Source organism: Trachemys scripta, chromosome 16, assembly GCF_013100865.1.
Source record: "Trachemys scripta elegans isolate TJP31775 chromosome 16, CAS_Tse_1.0, whole genome shotgun sequence".
Lineage (NCBI taxonomy): Eukaryota > Metazoa > Chordata > Testudines > Emydidae > Trachemys > Trachemys scripta.
This window is the reverse complement of record NC_048313.1, coordinates 5053299-5071045: the sequence shown is the minus strand read 5'-3', so window position 1 is coordinate 5071045 and position 17747 is coordinate 5053299. Positions and strand designations below refer to the sequence as shown.

Below are 17747 nucleotides of genomic sequence, written 5' to 3'. Positions count from 1 at the left end.
CAGCTGCATTCGCCCCAACTCATTCGCTTTCCCCTGGTGCTATGGGGAGGCGATAGCCACGTACCCCACCCCTCACACTCCCCCCAAGCCTCCTCATGCCTTCTGGGACAGCAACAGCCAACCCCTAGTTGCAAATAAGGGGTCCCAACTTCTCCCTGCAACGACCTGGTCTCTCCTCAGGTCTAAGCCCCCGATCCGGGGGGGGCCTGACACTCCCCCCCGACACCCCCACGAAGGGGTCCCCAATCCTGGGGGGGTTACCACTCCCCTGCCCACGGGGGTTCCCGGTCCTGGGGGGACCCTGACACTCCCCCATCCCCCCACACGGGGGTTCCCGGTCCTGGGGGGACCCTGACACTCCCCCATCCCCCCACACGGGGGTTCCCGGTCCTGGGGGGACCCTGACACTCCCCCATCCCCCCCACGGGGGGGTCCCGGACCTGGGGGGCTCTGACCCCCCCCCGGGGGTCCCGTCGGCCATTTCCCTCCAAGATGGCGGCAGCGGCGGAGGCAGCGGTGGCCCCGGTAACCGCCCGCCCTCCCGCGTCTCCCAGCGCCCCGGCCCGGCACCTGCAGCTCGGCCCGCTCGGCCTCCCAGCGGCTCTTCTCGGCCTCGAAGCGGGCCCACTCGTGCTGGATGTAGTGCAGGATGCCAGGCAGGCTGAGCTCGCCGGGCCCGGCCCCCGCGGCCGCCCGGCCCGGGGCCTGCGGCGGGGGGGGCGGCGGCTCTGCCCCCGCCGGGCCCGGGGCCTGCTGGGCCCGCACCAGCACCCGCTCAGCCTCCATCATGGATCCCGGCGGCTGCCACATAGGGAGCCGTGCGGGGGGGCACTTCCTGCCAGATAGTGAGCCGCCAGGAAATGGGGCCCGCGCCGCGGGACGGGGGCAGGGAGGGGTTCCCATGGCAACGGGCCCCTCCAGGTAGGCCTGCTGCTTTCCCCCCCCCCCCCGAGCAGGGGGGTTCCCATGGCAACGGGCCCCTCCAGGTAGGCCTGCTTCTTCCCCCCCCCCCGAGCAGGGGGGTTCCCATGGCAACGGGGCCCCCAGTGCAGGCTGCTTCCCCCTGAGCAGCGGGGGTTCCCATGGCAACAGGCCCCTCCAGGTAGGCCTGATTCCCCCTGATCAGGGGAGGGGGGTTCCCATGGCAACAGGCCCCTCCAGGTAGGCCTGATTCCCCCTGATCAGGGGAGGGGGGTTCCCATGGCAACAGGCCCCCCCAGGGTAGGCCTGCTTCACCTTCCTACTGTTCCCAGAGAAAGATTCCCATGGTAACACCCCCCCCCCCTTAAAGGCCTGCTCTCTCCCGCCCACAGCAGGGAAGGAGCAGTTCCCAGGGCACCCCCCTCCCCCCCCCGGCCTGTTCTCCCCCCCGCCCCACATCCAGACACCCAAAGCATCCAAGGAGAGGTCCATCCAGGAAGGGGTTCCCATGGCAACGCCTCCCTACCAGACCTCACCCCCCCACACCAGACTTGCTTCACCCCCCACTCAGAACAGGCTGAGGGGGATTCTCATTACACTGGGGACCCCAACCAAGTTCCCCGTAGAATAGGGTCTCTTCTCACCCCTATCCCGAGCAGACAGGGAGAGGTTCCCGTTTCAACGGGTGTCTCGATCAGGCTCCCGCAGGACAGGCCTCTCATCCACCCATAGCAAACAGGTAGAGGTCCCCATGGCAACAAGGCTCCTCACCACGGCAAGCACAGTCTCACCTCCACCTAGGACTGCACAGGCCACCCCATTGACAGGCCACGTCCTTCCCAGATCAGTCCCCTCCCCAAAGTACTGTTCTCTCTGCCCCCAGGGCAGATCCCTTCTTAGCACAGAGCTGAAACTTCAGTCTGGTTTGGATGAGGACAGATCAAAGCCTGCCTCATCTCCCCAACCATACTGCTGGAACATTTGGTCCGTCACCTTAGCTCCATACCGGCCCCTATTCAGAGCAGTCACTGTCTCTTCCTTTCAGCTATTCAGGGTGCTCACCATCTCCTTTCCCCCTCTACCTCCTTATCTAGGGCAATTGTCTGCTTTACCCCAAATCCACCACTGGTTGGTATTCAGGTTTATCAATGTGTTTTACCTGTCTTGCCTAGGAGGACTCACAGGGCTGCCTCCAGAAATCTTGAGATCTTTGGCTGTGGCAAAGGAACCAAGTCCAGAAGCGCTGTGAAATTGGGGTGGAATAGATGTAGAGGAAGCAGAGAGATGGGACTCTGTCCAGACATCCTTGTGCCCCACTCTTACAAAAATTCACTTACGTTCAGGATCCAGTCATTTCCCTGATTTAAAAATATATAATGTGATGTCAACTTTTTTCTTGTTCTCAAAAGCCAGAAACTAGGAGGAGGAAGATGTAGATGAGTGGAAAACCTCAGGCATCTTGTTGACAGCCTATAAAGATGTCCATTTTGGGTTAAGATAGAGACAGACTGTTCAAGACCATTGAAATCCAAGGCCTCAGGAGTGTTGCTGGAAGGAACAGAACACTGACCCAGAAGCTAGGGCTACGAAGCCTATGATCGGTGGTTGTTGATTGAATACCCCTATGTTTTATGGTGTTGTGCATTGTGATATGTGTGGAACTCTTACCTGGGGCTTTTGTCTCCTGGTGGAACCTAGGCAGGTGGAGAGATTGTGGTCATAACTGTCGGGGAGCTGTTTGTAACGGCAGTCATACAGTCTAATGGTTTTGCTTGACTCTTCTTGTATGACTGAGCAGGGGACAGCAGAAATATTTTGACAAGGAGCAGGGAAAGGAGACGGGAGCCAGAAACACACATTCTGGAGTGCTCGCTGATGTCACACTTAGCTACAAACTTTGCCTGATCGAGTACTTCGTTACAACAAAGGTTATTTTCCTGTCAATCATTTTATGCTCTTTTTTACTTCTAGTGCTGGTGAAAGGGGCCAGATTGACAACCCCGGAGACATCCCCACAAGTACATCAGAGGCAACTAGAGAACCAATTCCCTTAAAAAACGCACTACACTGGGTGCCTTCTCCCTTCCCTGGAGGGACACAGTTTAGCGGTAAGAGGGGCTCGCTCATTCCTTGGTCTTTGCTGCGGCTTCCCATCTGGCAGCCAATTAGTGCCAATAGGAATGAGGGATTGTTGATTTTTTTTTTTATGTGGACATATGCCCACTAGGCGTTGGACTGAGCCCCCCGGCTCATTTCACACAGGCCAGCGTTTAATGCTATATACTAATAAAATTCCAGCTGATTTCTTCTGGAAACTTTGAGGATTGGAGCCCTCTTTTCCAGTACCTTGTTTCCAAGAGTGGGCAGAACCACCTGCTTTAGAGGAAAGGGCAAAACAGACCCTTTAGTAGACATTTGAGGAATAGCCTAACCATAGAGGAGAAATTTCATTCCCCCCCCCCATGAAAGGTTTGTGTCTGCCCAGAAGCAATGAGGTTTATATCCTTTTTATATATATGAGATTATACATATAATATATATAAGTAATATATTACATTTTTAACCTATCTAACATAACTATGAACATTCTTATTATCCCTATAAAGTTTGGCTCCAGAAGGTAGGAAGGGTTGGGTCTGAGGTTCTGTTCCGGCCCAACTTTCTGTTTCTGTTCCACCTCCTTATTCCTCTGTCTGAAAGGAAACAGCATTTTAAAAAAAATCAGGGCTGGTGAAATACTTTCTACGTCTTAATTCATCTGACCTATTTGATTTCTCCTTTCAGGGTCCCCTTTCTCAGATGTCCCTGGAAGAGAAGGCAGGTAAATATGCCTCCCACCACATTTCATCTGGACTCTGTCTAGCCTCTCACTCTCACCCGGTCTGTTCATGGACCATTGTGGGGTAGGATGTTTTTAGGGGTGTCACTGGTGTTCTGGCATCTGTAGGAGGGAGTCAGGACTCCTGGGTTCCACCATTCCCAACTCTGCTACTGATTCACACTGGGCAAATCAGTACCCATCCGTGTGCCGCAGTTTCAGTGGAGACAACAATGCCTCTCTCCCAGGCGGATTGCGGAGTTTAGTTCATTAACGTCTTTTAAAAACCATGCATTGAAGGTGCTAGAGCAGGGTAAGTGCCTTTGTCCTTTCCAATTTTACATAGATTCCCCCACATACACACATTGGGAATGGAGCAGAGATTAATACAATGGCTTTTTAACAACTTCAAGCTTATCTAAACCCATCTTCTTAAATGCTGCTTGACACAGGATCCCTTTCAATCCCGCAAAGCAGCAGGGGAGGAGACTAAGGTCTGTGGTGCTTATAAACAAGTGATTAAAAAAACTAAGCCCATGCTGACAAGATTGCAATCAACAAAACAGCTACAGAGCCCTGGCTTAACAATGCAACGAGCCCTCTAGTGGAAAAGCTTCCCTGAGCCCAGGCTTCCTTTGCATGCTGAGAAAACTCAACTTCAGCCTCCCTGGGGAATCTTAGGCTTTGTCTACGCTGCCAATTGAAAAACTTTTATCATTCACAGGTGCTTAAACATCCCACCTCCCCAGCCCCAAAGACAAAAGTGTAAACAGCTCGTTGTCAGCAGGAGGGCTGTCCTGTCGACAATGTGAACCCTGCTCGTAGGGGGTGGAAGTATTTTGTCTGCAAAAGTACCGACAAACAGCGTTTACACTGCTCCACTTTTCACTAAAAGCTGTGTAGTGTAGACAAAGCCAGAGATGTTTTTAATTCTGAGGGCAGTTCATCTTTCAAGTGACATTGCCGCCTCCTCTTTGAATTCTAGTCTGTAACGTACAGTTTTAACAGCTTAGATCATGGTGGCTAGGCCGCTGCAGTCCAAGGCAGAAAGGAGTCTGGTTTAGTACTAATTAATAATAGTTTGCTCTTTTCCAGCACCTTCTGCTTGAGGAGCTCTGAGTGCTTTACGCACTTTAACTAAGGCCCAGGGCCGGCGCTTCCATTTAGGTGACTTGGCGGTCGCCTAGGGCACCAGGATTTGGGGGGGGCGGCATTTTGCCGCTCTCGGCGGCAATTCGGTGGTGGGGGGTCCTTCCGTGCGCCGGGTCTTCAGCGGCAATTCTGCGGCGGGTCCTTCACTCGCTCCAGGACCCGCCACCAAAGTGCCCCGAAGACTGGGAGCGCGGAAGGACCCCCCGCCGCAGAATTGCTGACAATGACCAGGAGCACGGAAGGACCCCCGCCTAGGGCGCCAAAAACCCTGGCGCCGCTCCTGCTAAGGTCAAATCTACACCGGAAAAGGTTTGCTGGCATAGCTAGAGGTCAGACTAGATGATCACAATGGTCCCTTCTGGCCTTTTAATCCGTGGATCTAGTGCAGACGCATTTTATGCTGGCAAAAAAGTGCTTTTGCTGGCATAGATTGTGTCAGTTCCCCGAGTGAAATAAGCGATGCCAGCATAACTCCGTCTACCCGTCTTTTGCCAGCATAGAAATGTCATCCAAAAAATCACCCCCCAACCACATTACTATACTGGCAACATTGCTAGTGTAGACCTCTCCTAGCTGAATCTCCCAAAAGAAGGGGGGAGATAAAGATACCTGCATTGTAGAGCTAGGGTGCAGACAGCTCAGGTGTTGCGTCTAAGGTCACACAGTGAATCAGTGGCAGAGGTGGGAATGGGATGCAGGAGGACACCCTGCTCTGACCACTAAGCCAACACTGACTTCCAGCTCCCCTGATCGAATCGCTGCGTGACATTTGCCTCTTTCTAGGTTTGGTTCCTAACTTCCTGCATCTTGAGGTGGGAGCAGCCTTGAGGAAGCACAGCAGGGCTTGCTCCACTTCAGACCGTGTGGCTGCTCCAGGAGCTCGTTGACCTATTGGGAGGAGAGTAGCTTTAACTAAAGGACAGTGAGCGCATTGTGGGCTCTTAAACTCCCCAAGGCAACAAAGCAAATTGCTTGCTTGGCTTCCTTGTTTGAGCATGGTTATCACTAGGAACGTGCACAGCTCTGGGGGACGATGTTGATTACTTGGATGCTGCAGCTCAGCGAGCGGAGGGAGCACAGAACGCTGCTTCCTCAAAAGTCCCACAAAAACAGGGATTTTGATGCTTCCACCCCAGGCTCTATCTGTCGCAGTGGGTCACATTCAGAGCTTTAACTGCTTGACACTGTATCTTGTACAATGGGATCGGAGACGAGCAGCTGCCGCAAGCCATTTGCTGAGAGCATCGGGTTAGATTAGACTTGAGCTCAGATCAGAACCCCCCGAATGAGACACCTCCAAACTTTGGGAAAGTTCAGATCTGGGGCTTGGGGTCGTCTCATGCGACCTGGGACGGAGATCCTGGTGATTAAAGGTACAGGGTATGGGGCTATAGTTGCATTAACAGAGTTCTCCTGGGATACAGGGTGTGTTACTGACAGACTGGCTCCTTACAGTGCAAAGCAGTATTCCCAGGGCAGACGAGAGAGGGAGGGAAAGAGTGGACAATTGTAGCAGGGACTCAAGCACATGGGGACCCCCCCCAAACATCTGTGTAAATAAAGTGAAACGGGAGGAGGTGGGGCCCCAAATTGCTTTCAGCAGGCCTGCCTGTAACAGTGCCCCCAGGTGAGGAGGACAGTTGGGTTTTCTTTTCCTGATAACTGGGCTTTTGTTGTGCAGGGTGCCGTGCTCTGTGTTCCCCACCCCTTTCCCACCAGGGGAAGGTGGATTTGCAGAGAAATTAGTGCTTAAAACGGGGGCCTTGATCCCTCTGGGGAAATGAGCAAGCTTGATCCAAACAAGATTAAGTAAAGCAACCCCCTCGTCATGGCGCATCTGTTGTTCTGGGAACTTTAGCAGTTAATGTAGGTTGAGAAGCTGTGCGCACGAATGCAGAACTTTTGGATGGCCTCCTTGCTCCTATTTTCCCAGCAAGACGGAAACCCCAGGTGCCTGAGGAGCAATCCGAGTTCAGACATGCCTACAATACTGAGGTCTGTCCTTTCCGCTGGCTGCAGCTCCTTTGGGAGTGGCAGTTCGGTCAGCCAGTTCCAACCTGCGCTGACTGGCTGGCTTTGCTCCGTGGTTGAGCGGTGCTGATAACCAGCCAATAAACACAGACTGAGGGAGGCTCAGACTGGAATCGAGGGAGGCACTGGGAGGCAGGACTCCTACAGGTTCTGCTACTGACTGGGGAAACAGGCACGGAGCGGCAGTCACTTGTCTAAGGATGCACAGTGGTTCAGTGGCAGAGATGGGAACAGAATACAGGAGTCCTGCGTTCCTGGCCCCTTCTCTACCCACTAGACCATGCTGTCTCAGTGACGGACAGTGGAGAGATTTAATTTAGAGATGCCCCTCGGTGAACCTGAAGAATCAGGGACTGTGTTTCTTGTGGCAGTCAGCTGGGGGGAGCTTTTATTTTAAACCCTTTGTTCCATCTAGTATATCTGTCTAGTAGCCCCCGCTCCAATTATAGGATTGGGGAGACAGCCCCTGAGCCGTGGACGCAGGCTTTCCCTAGCCACAAACATTCCTGGCACTCACACTCCATGTGCATTTCTTTCCAGGGTGACCAGCAAGTAAGCTGTGTTTGGATGGATGAGCCCAGAGCCTCCTGGGGAAGCAAATACCACTGGCTGCCTCGTGCGGAGACCACAGCCACGTAACATCGTTTCCCAGGTGAACAGGCCCAGCTGCCTCGCAAGATGCGCATCACGTTCTGTCAGGGGGTCCTAGCGCTCGCCATTCTCATCAATCTGCTGATACTGTACTACGTCTCGAGGCTGCAGCAGCGGATGTTGCACAGACACAGAGACCACGTCCAGCCTAGCTCCCAGCTGCTGCCTGTCCCCCAGAGGCCCGGGGTGACCGTCATCATCAGGGAGTTCGAGGACTTTGAGAACTACGTCCCTGATGTGGTGCAGGCCTTCCTGAAACAGAAGCCGGAGCAGCCAGTCATGGTGGCAGCAGATACCTTGCCGTACCCTCCGCTTGTTTTACCAGATGCTCCCAACGTCCAGCTCGTGATCCTCAAGCCAGCCCCTGACCAGCCTGCCCATGTGTCCAGGCCTGATATGTACGTGAAGACGGAGTATGTGGCCCTGGTGCCTGATGGGGTCAAGGTTGATTCCACAAGGCAGCTGGATCGTATGTTAGAAGAGTTCAAAGCCAACCAGGGCAGAGTTCAAATGGTGGCAGCGCCCGTGCAGTCCCTCGCTCCCCTCCAGTGCTTGAACCTAAAGGTCAGCCTTAGAAAGTGGACTGCCGAATACAGCGTAGCGCCTTCCACCAGGCTCTGCACAGCTCTGAAGGGAGACGCTGTGATTCTGCTACGCACAAAGGATCTCTTCAACCTTTCCACTCCCTTGGCCAAGCCCCTGCTGACCTCCCTCTTCATCCAGACATCGCTGCGGGGCTGGACGGTCCGAATCCTTGACGTCTCCTTCTCCTCAGCCCACCAGCCTCTGCTCAGCTCCTCGCACAACCAATGGAAGGCAGAGAACCGCGCCAAAGCCAGCCGGCTGCAGCTCTTCCGAGACTTCGGCATCAAGCGGGTTCTCCTGGAGGATGGGAAGCAGCAGTGGTTTGGGTGCAGCAAAGAGACGCCGCGTTGCTTCGGCACCGTCCATGATGATACGCCGGAATATCTCTACCAGAACCGCTGGACCCCGCCTTGCTGTCTACAGGCCTTGAGGGAGACGGCAAAGTACGTCATCAACATCTTGGAGACCTCCGGGGTGCGTTATTGGCTGGAAGGTGGGACGCTACTAGGAGCTGCCCGACATCAGGACATCATCCCATGGGATTATGACGTGGATCTAGGGATATACCTGGAGGACATTCCCAACTGCGACCTCCTCAGAAACGTAGAGTCTGGCTCCATCGTGGACGAGAAGGGCTTTGTTTGGGAGAAGGCCATCGAGGGCGACTTCTACCGTGTGCAATACAGCGAGCACAACCACCTGCATGTTGACCTCTGGCCCTTCTACCCCAAGAACGGGCTGATGACCAAGGACACGTGGATGGACCACCGGCAGGACGTGGAGTTCCCGGAGCACTTCCTCAAGCCCCTGTTACCCCTGCCGTTTGCTGGCTTCACGGCTCTGGCGCCCAACAACTTCCGGAGCTTTTTGGAGCTGAAGTTCGGCGCAGGTGTGATCGAGAATCCAGAGTATCCAAACCCAGCCCAGAAGAAGCTGGATAAGGGGAAATAAGCAAGGACTCTGGCTTCTGTCTCTGCATTGGGGCCCAAGAGAGCATTAGACTCTGAGGCCCAGGGAGCAGGGATCCCTCTCTCTTGAACATATCACTGATACCAACAGAAAGTATGAACCATGCTGCTGCTAAGGGAGCTGTCTGCCCACTGCTGCTGGTACGGCCCACTAAAGCCAGGAGAGTTTACGTTCACCTTTGGGGCTGGGGGGATTGTCCGAAGGACTTGTGGCCGTTTGGAGGTCAGACACTTTGAACACCAAGACAGGACAATTAACAAAGCAACCCAGGGGAGACCTCATGGAGATGCTGTCTCAGCGCGTCTCCCAAACTCCACAGGCTGTGGGCCTTGTGGGCCACAGCACCACAGGACGTGCTGCCCACCGAGTCTGACTGACAGTGCTCCCAGTGTCCCTGATTGATCCAGGCACGCTACTTAAGCCTGGAGGGAACACCAGGAAGTTGTTTGTGAAAGGCAGATCCCCAGCCGGCTGCTAGGACAGACTTTGCTCCTACCTGGTTTCTAGCCTCGCCCCGGCCCTGCTGCAGCCCGTTCCCTATCCTGGCATTTGACTCCAGCTCTGATCCTCGGCTCTGGTTACTGGCGTCTGACTTCGGCTCCACCCATTAGGCCTAGCTGCCCATGCCCTGGCTGATCCCCGGCTCAGTTTTTGGAGTAAAAAGGAAAGGAGAAGGTGACAGTCGTTACAGCCAGGAGTTGGAATATTCTCATTTAAAGATTCAGTGGGATGTTTCGGTTTAGTTTAAGCCTTTCTGTTAGAGCTCTGGGAACCCAAGCAGGGCAGCGCGGGATTAGTGTGGGAGAACGAGGAACCAAAACGGCCTCTTAACAAGACGTGAAAATAACCAGCCACATTTCGTTGTCCCAAGCTGAACAAAGTGTAGAACCGTAACTAAACTGCCTCCACAGGGTAAAGGAAATTGAGTTTATTAACCCTTTGTTTTACTCATGGAAGGCGTCAGGAGTAACACAAATGCGAGAATTTAATAAGAAAATCCCAGGCATTTGCCCCTTGGTCGGGGGAACCATCCAAATGGGAGCCAGGAGACCTGAGTTCTATTCTCTGACTCCCTGTGTGACGTGTAGGACAGCGTCCTTCCTCTCCCCTGTAGAATGGAGCAATAATACTTCCCTCCCTCTCCCGTGGGGAAGCGCGAGGTTTGCTGTGTGTGTGTAACGCTGGGGATCTTCAGCTGAAAGGCAAAGTCCTTAATATAATTTGAATACACTTACGGAACATCTGGTCCAGCAGCCAGTGCTTAAAAATCCTGAGATTGGCGGAAGACTCGTGAGCTTTTAAAGAATAGTAAACGTTGGGTTTCTTCACTCTGCTTTCTGGTTATTAAGCCTTTAGGGGGCCCTTGGATCAGGTTTTCAAGCTTTTCTGTGCAAGCAGGAGGGACAGACACTTTTTTATTTTTCAGTGAAACCTGAGATTTTCCCCCAGTCGCAGTTCCCGGAGCTGTGGCTTCAGTCCAGTAACTCCTCACTTATCGTTGTAGTTCTGTTCCTGAAAAATGCGACTTTATGCGAAACGAGGTTAAGCGAATCCAATTTCCCCATAAGAATTCATGTAAATAGGAGGGGTTAGGTCCCAGGGACATTTTTTCACCAGACAAAAGACATTCTATACACCTACAGTATCAATTCTAAACAAACGGTTGAATATTGTACACAGCAATGAATGATTGTGAAGCTTGGTTGAGGTGGTGGAGTCAGAGGGTGGGCTATTTCCCAGGGAATGCCTTACTGCTAAAGGATGAACTAGCACTTGGCTGAGCCCTCAAGGGTTAATACGCTGTTGTTAATGTAGCCTCACGCTCTACAGGGCAGCCTGGACTGAGGCAGGAGGGAGGAAACACACTAGAGGCAGGGCAGTAGCTGCAAAAACCGAACATGAGCCTACGCTATCCAGCTGGAGTGCACCACTCCCTCCTCCTGACAGCGCATGCACGGCTACACAGGTGCTGGCTTTCCAAAGTGCCGGGGGTGCATGCATGAGTGAGAGCGAGAGACGTGCATTGCCCCTTTAAGTATGCTGACCCCACTACAAGCACGTTGCCCTTTTAAGCAGATCGGCTGGGAAGCAACAGCTTCCAGCAAGCTCCCTCCTTTCTGTCCCCGAGCCCTGTCCCCCTCCTCCGTTTTGTGGAGAGGGGGTACGGAGCGGGAGGGGGGCAGGAGCAGGGGGACATCCTGATGTCAGCACCCCTCTTCCGCCCCCTTCCTCCCCTCCCCCAGCAAGCAGGAAGCTCCCGGGAGCAGCTCAAGGCAGAGGGCAGGGCTGGAGCAGGGAATACCTTACAGGGAATTTAGGGGAGCTGATGGGGGGGGCTGCCAGCTTCCTCTGGTTCTAATCCCCATAAGGGGGGGGGGGCTGCTCTTCCAGCAGGCAGCTGCCAAATGATGTTATAAGGGAGCTTTGCGCAACTTTAAACAAGCCTGTTCCCTAATTGATCAGCAACATAACAACAAAACCACGTTAACCGGGACGACTAGAAGTGAGGAGTTCCTGTATCTAAATGCTACAAGACACAAGAGTCGGCAACACTGATTAGCGCAGACAATGCAGTAGAAATGCAGTCGAACCATCTAGATCCTCTACCTATAACAATCTCTTCTGCTATCGAAAAGGAACCGCAGGAGTCTTTGCCCTAAAGGATCACAGTTAGAAATGTAGTGAGGGGAGCAGATTAATTTGACTCTGGCCCCGTTCCCCATACCCACACTGCCTTGAAGTCAATGGAAGTTCTGCCTCAGGAAGGACTGTAGACCTAGTCCCTTGGTTTGCAGAGTTCAGGACAAAGTCCACCAAGGGGGTTATTTTAAATAATCATTAACACTCAAAGTGATTTGCCCATCTGATTTTCTTGGCATCTCCTGCCATCTGGTTCAGCCTTTGTTTTGATCACATATGAGGCTGTGAACAATGTCAGAGTTTAAGCCACCATATCTCGACCTCCTTGAATCCAGATCCTCAAAATATTTAAGCACCTAACTCATTAATTTCAGTAGAAGTTAGGAATCTAAATACTGTTCAATGATAATATCTTTCACTAAGTCTTGGAGCACTGGGGAAGTTCCAGAAGACTGGAAGAAAGCTAATGTTGCACCAATATTTTTAAAAGGTAAATGGGATGACCAGATAATTATAGACCTGTCAGTCTGATATCAATCCCAGGCAAAATAGAGTGGCTGACGTGGGAAGGTAATATGATTAATGCCAATCAACATGGGTTTATGGAAAATAGACCCTGTCAACCTAACTTGATACCTTTTTTTGATGCGATCACAAGTTTGGTTGATAAAGAGAACAGTGTTGATGTAACAGACTTCTTGTGAGGCGTTTGACTTCGTACCTCATGACATTTTGATTAAAAAACTAGAAAGCTATCAAATTAACTTGGCACATTTTCAATGAATTCAAAGCTGGCTCACTGATAGGTGTCAACATGTAACTGGAGCCGGGAATCAGCCTTGCACAGTTGTATTTCTAGGAGGCCCCTCAGGGATCATTGGCCCTACATTATTTAACCTTTTTATTAGTGACCTGAAAGAAAACATACGTTGCTGATAAAGTTGGCAGATGACACCAAAATTGGAGTGGTAAACAGTGAAGAGAACAGGTCACTGAGAGAGAGCGAACGGGATCACTTGGTAAGCTGGGTGCAAGCAGACCGTAGGCATTTTGATATGGCTAAATGTAAATGTGTACATCTGGGAACAAAGAATGCAAGCCGTACTCCCAGGATGGGGGACTCTAGCCTGGGAAACAGTGACTCTGAAAAAGATTTTGGGCAGGGGGGCAGACAATCAGTTGAACATGAGCTCCCAGAGCAATGCTTTGGCCAATAGGGCTAATGCAATCCTTGGATTTCAACAGGGGAATCTTGAGTAGGAGCAGAGAGGTTATTTATTTCCCCTCTGTATTTGGCACTGGTGTGACCACTGATGGATCCTGTGTCCGGTTCTGGTACCCACAATTCAGGAAGGGTGTTGATAAACTGGAGAGGGTTCAGAAAAGAACCATGAGAACGATTAAGAGATTAGAAAACCTGCCTTATAGTGACAGACTCCAAGAGCTCAAACTATTTAGCTTAACTGTTGCCTGACCTATTGATTGTTTATTGATTATATTAATTACTTAAGAATTCCCCATTAACATTCTGAGGTTTGGTAGGTTCTTGTCTCCAGCTCAGGCCCAATATTATTAAAATTAAAGGTCAGTTGGGAACCCGGGTGTGCTTGGTTGCAATACTCGCACTCGTTTTATTAACACAATTGGTAAAATTGCAACATGCCAAGCCAGCAAGGTAGATTGAGACAATTCCCTGCTCCAACTCCGGGTCTTCAACCAAGATCAGAAAGTGCATTTGAGCATCTATATACTCACACCATCCCTTGCTGAACAACCTGAAGTGTTAGTTATTATCCTCCTCGTCACCATCACCAGTGGTCGTAACCCTGGCACCTCCCAGGAGTTCCATCTCCCAAAGCACTCAGGCCAGGATACAACTTTTAAATGGTGTTACACAGACGCCACTATGCCTAATGTTCAGGAGGGGCTTCTCCCCTTTTCCTCCTTTGTATTTCCTCACCCTACTGTGATTGGGGGCCCCTTCTCCCATAGACTACTAGCCTGTTTACCTCACGCTTATTAGCATATACGTCAATTAGTTACCACGGCACCCTTGTGGTCAGCCATCTGCTGATGTTCCTAACTTAACATATCCCCCCAAGCTGATAGAAACTAGCATCTCGTGACTGCCTGAGAGCAGTTTAGTCACCATAGTGTTCTGTCCTGCGAGATCTTCTGAGCCAGGGTCCCTCCTAAGGTTAGCTGTTCATGCTAACGTTTTGGGGACCATATGCCTTGCTTAGTTTAGCTAAGCTATTGTCTTGGAGGCCTGTCTCACTGCGTTATTGCTTTAACTTATACTCCCGCCTTACCTAGCAAACACCTACAGGCTACATAAAGAGAAGGTTAGGGGGAGGCTTGACCTCAGCCTACATGGGAAACAGGCCCTTCAATCTAGCAGGGAAACGCCTACCACAACTCAAGGGCTGGAAGCTGAAGCTAGATGGATTCAGACTGGAAAGAGCGTACATTTTTAACAGTGAGTAATTACGCTTATCAAGGGCCATGGTGGATTCTCCATCGCCTACAGTTTTTAAATCCAGACGGGATGTTTTTTCTAAAAGCTCCACTCTAGGAATTATTTTGGGGCAGTTCTCTGGCCTGTGCTATCCAGCAGGTCAGGCGAGGTGATCCCAATAGTCTCTTCTGGCCTGGGGAATCTGAACTGTTGAGGATCTGGGCCCAAATGGGAACTGGTTTGATCTTTGCGATCGCTTTGGAGCTCCATGGTAACCCCCAGGCTCAGCAATGCTGTGTTTAAAACTCTCCCCAACTGACAGCTGCCCCTGGGATCTGTCGGAAAACATCCCCAAGACACGCCAGGGCAGTTCTCTCGCTCCATTCCTTGCTGTAAAGAAATCCACAAGGTTGTAATGATGGAGCCCTAGTTAGAAATCTAGAATGAGAATAAATAAATGCGACAAAGAGCCCTGTGGCACCTTATAGATTTACAGATCCAGACTACCATGGCTATCCCTCTGATAATAGATAAATGGAGGCTCATGGCATGGACTGGTGGCTTTTGAAGAAATGGCTAGGCCCAGCTCCTCAAAGGTATTTAGGTACCTAACTCGCAGGAAATGGAGGGGAGTCAGGTGCCTGCAAGTGCCCACATCTGCACAGATCCCCTGCATTTTAGCATGTTTCCTTCACCCTATCGTCAGTTCTCGCCTATGAGCCCTTGGTTTTGTTGCACTCCTAGATGCAGTGTATATCCCCTTCCCATTGATGAAGTGGGCAAGTGGCGAACTAATTAATAAACTTGCACTGGTTGTCTTGAGCAGTGCAAGACGATCTATTCCTGAGATACAAGGCTGGGAGCTGGGGGGATTTGGCTGGTGCCTTTCTCTGTGTGATTCATGAGTGGCTCTGGGAGCATTCATGCAATGGAGCCGGGTGTGGGGCTCCACATGCGGTTGTGCTGAGTGATCACAGCGCCCGGAGGGGTTTGCTGCTTGTCACTAGCAAAACATTGTGAGAGACAGCCCAGGCTGGAGAGTTAAGGTGGCACAGTGGTCCCACAGTCCCAGGCTGCACCCCAGGGATCCTGTCACAAGAATATTGTCTCCCAAACAGTCTGTGAGTGGTAAAAACAAATCCATATAGCCATCAGGGAGATGCTGGAGGGAGAATAGGGCAGAAGGTCCCAGCGACAGTAAAAATATGTCCACTAGCTATAGTGCAACTGGGGGGAAGGGAAGCTGGGTCCTCTGCCTGTTGCAGAGGAAGTAAGCCAATCCACTACCGGAAAAGAGAAGCGGGAATGCCTCCCGCCCAGACAGGCAGGGTTGATTAGGAGGAAGATGAGGAGTTGCACTGAGGGGCCAAAGCAGGCGTCGAGGGACGAGCTCCGTTCCAGTGAATGCGGCCTCATCCCAGGACTGGCTATTACCATCGAGACTCAAGCTGTGTAGCCCTTCCACAGAGACCTGGGCCTGGCTTGTTTACTGCAGGGCCTGCCAAACCCATGCAGTGTAGCCCAGTTCTTGCCAGCAGAGGGCAGCACCGACCATCCTCTTCACATGCCATTGCTGGACGCAGATGGGAAATCCGTATCCAGTCTGAGCACTGGGGGCTGCCCTCCTGGCCTGAGCAGGGGCAGGGTTACAGGGGAGCCCGGCTCAAGCTCTCTGTGTGGGGAGGAAGCGGTGGGGCAAGACAATGGGCAAATTAAGTCGCCTACAAGTTAAGCCGACGCAGAGCCCCATACAACCTTCTGCTGTTCTGCAGTCCCCTTTTCGACTGGCCCAGTGTAGCTGGGTCACCTCCCATAGACCCAGAACTATACAGGGGAGACCCACCCCCTCTCTCTGGGGGAACTGGTGCTTCTCAAAGCCCCTGCCATGAGGCTTTGGGGAAAAACTGCAGAAAGGAACTAGCTCGAGACTCCAGGCGGGAGCAGCAGGGGACGCTGCAGCGGACTGGACTTTCCTCCCACCCTCTTCCTCTCTGCTCCCCGCTCCCTTCCTAAACCCACCCAAATAAAATCGTGGCACGAACCTGCCCTTTGATGCCATCACATTGTTCACGCTCCACCCTTACCCCAGCCTGGCTCTGTCCGGGCTTATTCAATTGTCCACATGGAAGGGCAGACTGCTACCACTTGTACAGCCCCTAGCACAATGCCATCCCCTGTAAAAAACATGATTAACAACAATAAAGGGAGTATAGATCAATCCTTTAAATCTGGCCCACAGTGGAAGAACAGCTTGGGCTATGCTTCCTTATGCACTTTGGGTAGCTTGGGAGGTTACCAATAGAAAGTCAGGTCCTGTCTTGCCTACCATAGATGATGCTGTGGCCAACTGGAGAACCAGGAGTTGTAAGACAGACACTGGGAAGGGACACTATGTTGGAAAAGGCCTAGTTCACAGCAGTCATCCTAGAGCAGGGGTAGGTAACCTGCAGGACGCGAACTGATTTTCAGTGGCACTCACACTGCCTGGGTCCTGGCCACCGGTCCGGGGGGCTCTGCATTTTAATTTAATTTTAAAAGAAGCTTCTTAAACATTTTTAAAACCTTATTTACTTTACATACAATAGTTTAGTTATATATTATAGACTTCTAGGAAGAGACCTTCTAAAAACATTAAAATGTATTCCTGGCACATGAAACGTTAAATTAGAGTGAATAAATGAAGACTCGGCACACCACTTCTGAAAGGTTGCCGACCCCTGGGCTAGAGGCGCTCCTCTTCCAACCCCAACAGAACAAGACTGGATTGGGCCGGTATTTAAAGGACAACAGTCAAGTGGAAGCAGTAGTGTGGAAAAAAAAAAGGAGAAAGAAAATAATCTTTATTCATTGCTAAGCAGAACACAAGGGCAACACCCCCTGCCAGCCCTCCTGCTGTCACCTGCTTGCCAACTTTCACCTGAAGTCATCCAGTGTGCAGCCAGCAGTTTAATGATTGTCACGCTCTGCTGTGCCAAAGCCCTTGCAAGTGAGTGGAGGCAGATTCCAGGCCCCCAGAGGCTACAAGCCAAGGCGGGTGCCGGCTTTCGGAGACTTGCTCGCACTGGGTGATTGTGCAACATTGGATTTCCCTAGGATGGGGGAGAGCGAAGGCTCAGGGGCTGGCTCCGGGGGAGGCAGCCTCGGGCAGGAAAGCAGACGGGAACCGTATGGCTGGGCCAACCTGACTCACCGCAGATGGGAAGCGAAGCCCAGCCGTGGCACAAATCGGCAGCTGGTCCCATACCCAATAGCCCAGGGACTGCATAAACCAGCGTTCCCTGCTTTTTCCGCGTGCTAGGACCTGGTTCTTTACTCTGTCTTTATTGACCTCCCCTCCCCCACATACTGTCTACGATGCCCATCATCTGAGGGTTAGCTCACTGCTCCCCCTCACCTCCGCTGCCAGCCTAAAGTAAGGGGGCCCAGGCCCTATTGGGGCCCCGCAGACCAGCCACAGCAGCAGAGCCCGCCTGTTCTGAGGCCACGCTAGGAGGATCACAGCGTACAAAGCACAAACGCACC

The 17747-nt window shown here is 52.1% G+C and overlaps 2 protein-coding genes across 6 annotated transcripts in view; one reads left to right on the top strand and one right to left on the bottom strand.

Annotated features, from left to right (window-relative positions):
- Window positions 1-801, bottom strand: part of STRN4 (striatin 4) — a 28084-nt gene extending 27283 nt beyond the window's left edge. For both annotated transcript variants that reach the window (XM_034792033.1, XM_034792034.1), the window contains exon 1: window positions 571-801. In XM_034792033.1, the coding sequence (XP_034647924.1) occupies window positions 571-789 (219 nt within the window). In that variant the 5' untranslated portion in view covers window positions 790-801. The remainder of the gene's footprint in view (window positions 1-570) is intronic.
- Window positions 479-10455, top strand: FKRP (fukutin related protein). 4 transcript variants are annotated; one of them, XM_034792038.1, is made up of 4 exons: window positions 479-525; window positions 2893-3029; window positions 3706-3742; window positions 7463-10455. In XM_034792038.1, exon 4 carries the CDS (start codon window positions 7601-7603, stop codon window positions 9107-9109), a length of 1509 nt encoding a protein of 502 aa, XP_034647929.1. In that variant the 5' UTR covers window positions 479-525; window positions 2893-3029; window positions 3706-3742; window positions 7463-7600; the 3' UTR covers window positions 9110-10455. The 4 variants fall into 4 exon arrangements, with proteins under 4 accessions (XP_034647929.1, XP_034647927.1, XP_034647930.1 ...); XM_034792036.1 differs by lacking the exon at window positions 479-525 and adding an exon at window positions 820-921; XM_034792039.1 differs by lacking the exon at window positions 479-525 and adding an exon at window positions 948-986.
- Window positions 10456-17747: the final 7292 nt, after the last annotated feature.